The following is a 4,378-nucleotide window of genomic DNA, read 5'->3' as shown; positions in this document are numbered from 1 at the left end:
GCCCGGACCCCGCCTACATTTTCTAAGGCTTTTAAGATTCTTATGGTTTCATCTAAATGGTTCACATTTTTATTTATTTTATTTTAGGTTCGGGGTGCACATGCAGGTTTGTTATACGGGTAAACTCATGTCACAGGGGTTTGTTGTACAGATTATTTTGTCACCCAGGTACTAAGCCTAGTGCCCAATAGTTATTTTTTTCTGACCCTCTCCCTCCTCCCACTCTCCACCCTCTAATAGGCCTCAGTGTGTGTTGCTCTCCTCTATGTGTCTATGAATTCTCATCATTTAGATCCCACTTATAAGTGAGGACGTGCGGTGTTTGGTTTTCTGTTCCTGTGTTAGTTTGCTAAGGATAATGGCCTCCACCTCCATCCATGTTCCCTCAAAATACATGATCTCATTGTTTTTATGGCTGCATAGCATTCCATGGTGTACATGGACCACATTTTCTTTATCCAGTCTGTCATCATGGACATTTAGGTTGATTCCAGGTCTTTGCTATTGTGAACAGTGCTGCAGTGAACATTCATGTGCGTGTGTCTTTATGGTAGAATGATTTATATTCCTCTGAGCATATACTCAGTCATGGGATTGCTGGGTCGAATAGTAGTTCTGTTTTTAGCTCTTTGGGGAATTGCCCCACTGCTTTGCACAATGGTTGAATTAATTTACACTCCCAGCAACAGTGTATAAGCATCCCGTGTTCTCCACAACCTTGCCAGCATGTTATTTTTTTGACTTTTTAATAACAGCCATTCTGACTGATGTGAGATGCTATTTCATTGTGATTTCAATTTGCATTTTTCTAATAATCAGTGATATTGAGCTTTTTTCATATGCTTGTTGGCTGCATGTATGACTTCTTTTGAAAAGTGTCTGTTCATGTCCTTTGCCCACTTTTTAATGGGGTTGTGTTTTTTCTTATAAATTTGTTTAAGTTTCTTATAGATGCTGGATATTAGACCTTTGTCAGATGCATAGTTTGCAAAAATTTTCTCCCATTCTACTGGATGGTTTTTCATCCTGTTGATAGTTTCTTTTACTGTGCAGAAGTTCTTAAGTTTAATTAGATCCCATTTGTCAATTTTTGCTTGTGTTCCAATTCCTTTTGGCATCTTTGTCATGAAATCTTTGCCCATTCCTAAGTCCAGGTTGGTATTGCCTAGGTTGTCTTCCAGGGTCCTTATAGTTTTGGGTTTTACATTTAAGTCTTTAATCCAACTTGAGTTGATTTTTGTATATGGCATAAGGAAGAGGTCCAGTTTCAATTTTCTGCATATGCCTGGCCAGTTATCCCATCACCATTTATTAAATAGGGAGTTCTTTCCCCATTGCTTGTTTCTGTCAGCTTTGTTGAAGATCAAATAGTTGTAGGTGTGTAGCCTTGTTTCTGGGCTCTCTATTCTGTTCCATTGAACTGTGTCTGTTTTCGTGCCAGTACTATGCTGTTTTGGTTACTGTAGTCTTGTAGTTTAGTTTGAACTTAGGTAATATGATGCCTCTAGTGTTGCTCTTTTTGTTTAGAATTTCCTTGGCTATTGGGGCTCTTTCTGGTTTCATAGGATTTTTTAAATAGTTTTCTCTAGTTGCCGGGCACGGTGGCTGAAGCCTGTAATCCCAGCACTTTGGGAGGCCGAGACGGGCGGATCACAAGGTCAGGAGATCGAGACCACCCTGGCTAACCCAGTGAAACCCCGTCTCAACTAAAAAATACAAAAAACTAGCTGGGCGAGGTGGCGGGCGCCTGTAGTCCCAGCTACTCGGGAGGCTGAGGCAGGAGAATGGCGTAAACCCAGGAGGCGGAGCTTGCAGTGAGCTGAGATCTGGCCACTGCACTCCAGCCTGGGCGACAGAGCGAGACACCATCTCAAAAAAAAAAAAAAAAAAAAAGTTTTCTCTAGTTATGTGAAGATTGTTGTTGATAGTTTTATAGAAATAGTATTGAATCTGTAAATTGCTTTGGCAGTATAACCATGTTAATGATACTGATTCTTCCTATCCTTGAGCATGGGATGTCTTTCCATTTGTTTGTGTCATCTCTGATTTCTTTAAGCAGTATTTTGTAATGCTCATGGTAGAGATCTTTTGGCTGCCTGGTTAGCTGTATTCCTAGGTATTTTATTATTTTTATGGCAATTGTGAATGGGATTGTGTTTCTGACTTGGTTGTTGGCTTGGCTGTTGTTGGTGCACAGGAATTCTGGTGATTTTTATACACTGATACATTGATTTTGTATCCTGAAACGCTGCTGAAGTTGTTTATCCGCTAAAGGAGCTTTTGGGCTGAGACTATGGAGTTTTCTAGATACAGACTCATGTCATCTGCAAACAGGGACAGTTTGACTTCCTCTCTTCCTGTTTGGATGCCTTTTTTTTTCTTTCTCTTGCTTGATTGCTCTGGCCAAGATTTCCAATACTATGTGGTGAAAGAGCGCATGCCTGTCTTCTGCCAGTTTACGAAGGGAGTGCTTCCAGCTTTTCTCCATTCCATATAATGTTGGCTGTGGGTTTGTCATAGATGGCTCTTATTATTTTTAGATATGTTTCTTTAAGTATTGTTTGTTTTTAAATGAAAATACTTCACCTTCTGATGACTTGTATCTTCCTTCAATCCATTTTTATTGTTTCTGAATTTTGACCTATAGCATCATAAAATAGTTTTTATATTTATAGCATAATATATAGAAACCAAAAGTAAAGAAGGTTACATCACTGTTAAACTGACATTACTCAAGTTCTGGATTTCAAAATTTTTAAAATTAGTTACATAGAAGTTTTACTGTTAAAAGGTAATTTTTTTAAATTTTAATATTTTACATAAGCAATAAAAATGAAAGCTCTAAGTTTTGCCACAGAGTGGGGAAGAAATAGCTGCTAAATTATTATTTCAAAAGTGTAACCATGTAATAGGCACAATTTTTTTTTTGCTACAATATTTTTATGTATTTTATGTTATCTAGAGTAAAATCTCAAAATTAAGTATTTGTTTACTATGGTTTTGATCTGTCCCTTTTCTATTTTCATGCTATCCAATGGTTAGATACAAAAAAACCTCTATTTACTAGCTTTCAAGAAGAGCACAAAATCATCCCACTGCCTGCTAACTGCCCATCTATTGCGGTTATGGATGTTTCTGAGAATATTAGAGCAAAAATTTATGCTATATTGGGCAAACTAGGTAAGAAGTTCTCTTCAAATTTGCAAGAGTCTATCTGTTTTGCTAAGTATACACACTGATTTTACTTTGGAGTCAGTTTTTCAAATATAATGAGCAAAAGTCTCTTTACACAGAGAAATGCATTTTCCATTGTTACCCCAATTCCCAAACCCCTCACCAATTAAATCAGAATCTCTGTGTGTGGGATCCAGGCAACAGTATTTTTTAAAGCTCCCCAAGCAATTCCAATGTGCAGATAGGATTAAGGATAGTTAGTTTAGATGATTAAGCTTAAAATACTAACATTCTGAGTCACTTGAGTTTTTTTTTAAGTCTTTGCTTTCTATTAAGGAAAAAGTTATCAAACACTTTTCAGCTTCTGAAGTAAGATATTATTGTCTGACTACAACACAGAAACTATTCCTATATATTGGATGACCTGGCAGAAATTTATTACAGAAGGAAGCCTACTTACTCACAAGCTACTCACAGAATTAACTTTATCATAAAGCAAGGTGAAATCAAAAGTAACTTTGCATTTGTTTTAAGATAGATTAGATAGATAGATAGATAGATAGATAGATAGATAGATAGATAGATTCTTTTAATCACTTGCTCTGCTAAAGTAATTCTGTCTTTATAAACTTTATTTTAGATTTTGAAAATTTACCTGGCCTCTCCGCTGAAGATTTTGTCACCCTCTGTATCATACATAGATATCTTGATTTTAAAGTAAGTATCTTTTTAATAACCTGATTATTAAAATCTAGATAGCAAAAAACTAACTGGAAAATAAAAGTTCTATTCATGGTTGTAAGCAATCATCTACATACTGTATAGTTTTTATTTTTCATTTTGCATCTGATGCTGTTGAAGAAATACAGCATACACCCATCCCATGATTGGGTGTTTTTCATGGGATAAGATCTCATCCAACTTAGTGTGTGAAAGATGTACAAAACTGATATAAGCCGGGCGCGGTGGCTCACGCCTATAATCCCAGCACTTTGGGAGGCCGAGGCAGGCGGATCATGAGGTCAGGAGATCGAGACCATCCTGGCTAACACAGTAAAACCCTGTCTACTAAAAATACAAAAATTAGCCAGGCATGGTGGAGGGTGCCTGTATTCCCAGCTACTTGGGAGGCTGAGGCAGGAGAATGGTGTGAACCCGGGAGGCAGAGCTTGCAGTGAGCCGAGATCACACCACTGCACTCCAG

General features: G+C 37.5%; 1 protein-coding gene across 2 annotated transcripts in view; it reads left to right on the top strand.

Moving 5' to 3' along the window:
* Positions 1-4,378, top strand: part of CFAP69 (cilia and flagella associated protein 69) — a 64,400-nt gene that overhangs the window by 54,345 nt on the left and 5,677 nt on the right. For both annotated transcript variants that reach the window (XM_011996017.1, XM_011996016.1), the window contains exons 18-19: positions 3,043-3,180; positions 3,815-3,891. In XM_011996017.1, coding sequence (XP_011851407.1) covers positions 3,043-3,180; positions 3,815-3,891 — 215 coding nt within the window. The remainder of the gene's footprint in view (positions 1-3,042; positions 3,181-3,814; positions 3,892-4,378) is intronic.

Source organism: Mandrillus leucophaeus, unplaced genomic scaffold, assembly GCF_000951045.1.
Source record: "Mandrillus leucophaeus isolate KB7577 unplaced genomic scaffold, Mleu.le_1.0 Scaffold50, whole genome shotgun sequence".
In the NCBI taxonomy this organism is placed as follows: Eukaryota; Metazoa; Chordata; class Mammalia; order Primates; family Cercopithecidae; genus Mandrillus; species Mandrillus leucophaeus.
Note: the sequence above shows the minus strand (reverse complement) of the source record. Positions and strands in the feature narration are given on the sequence as shown.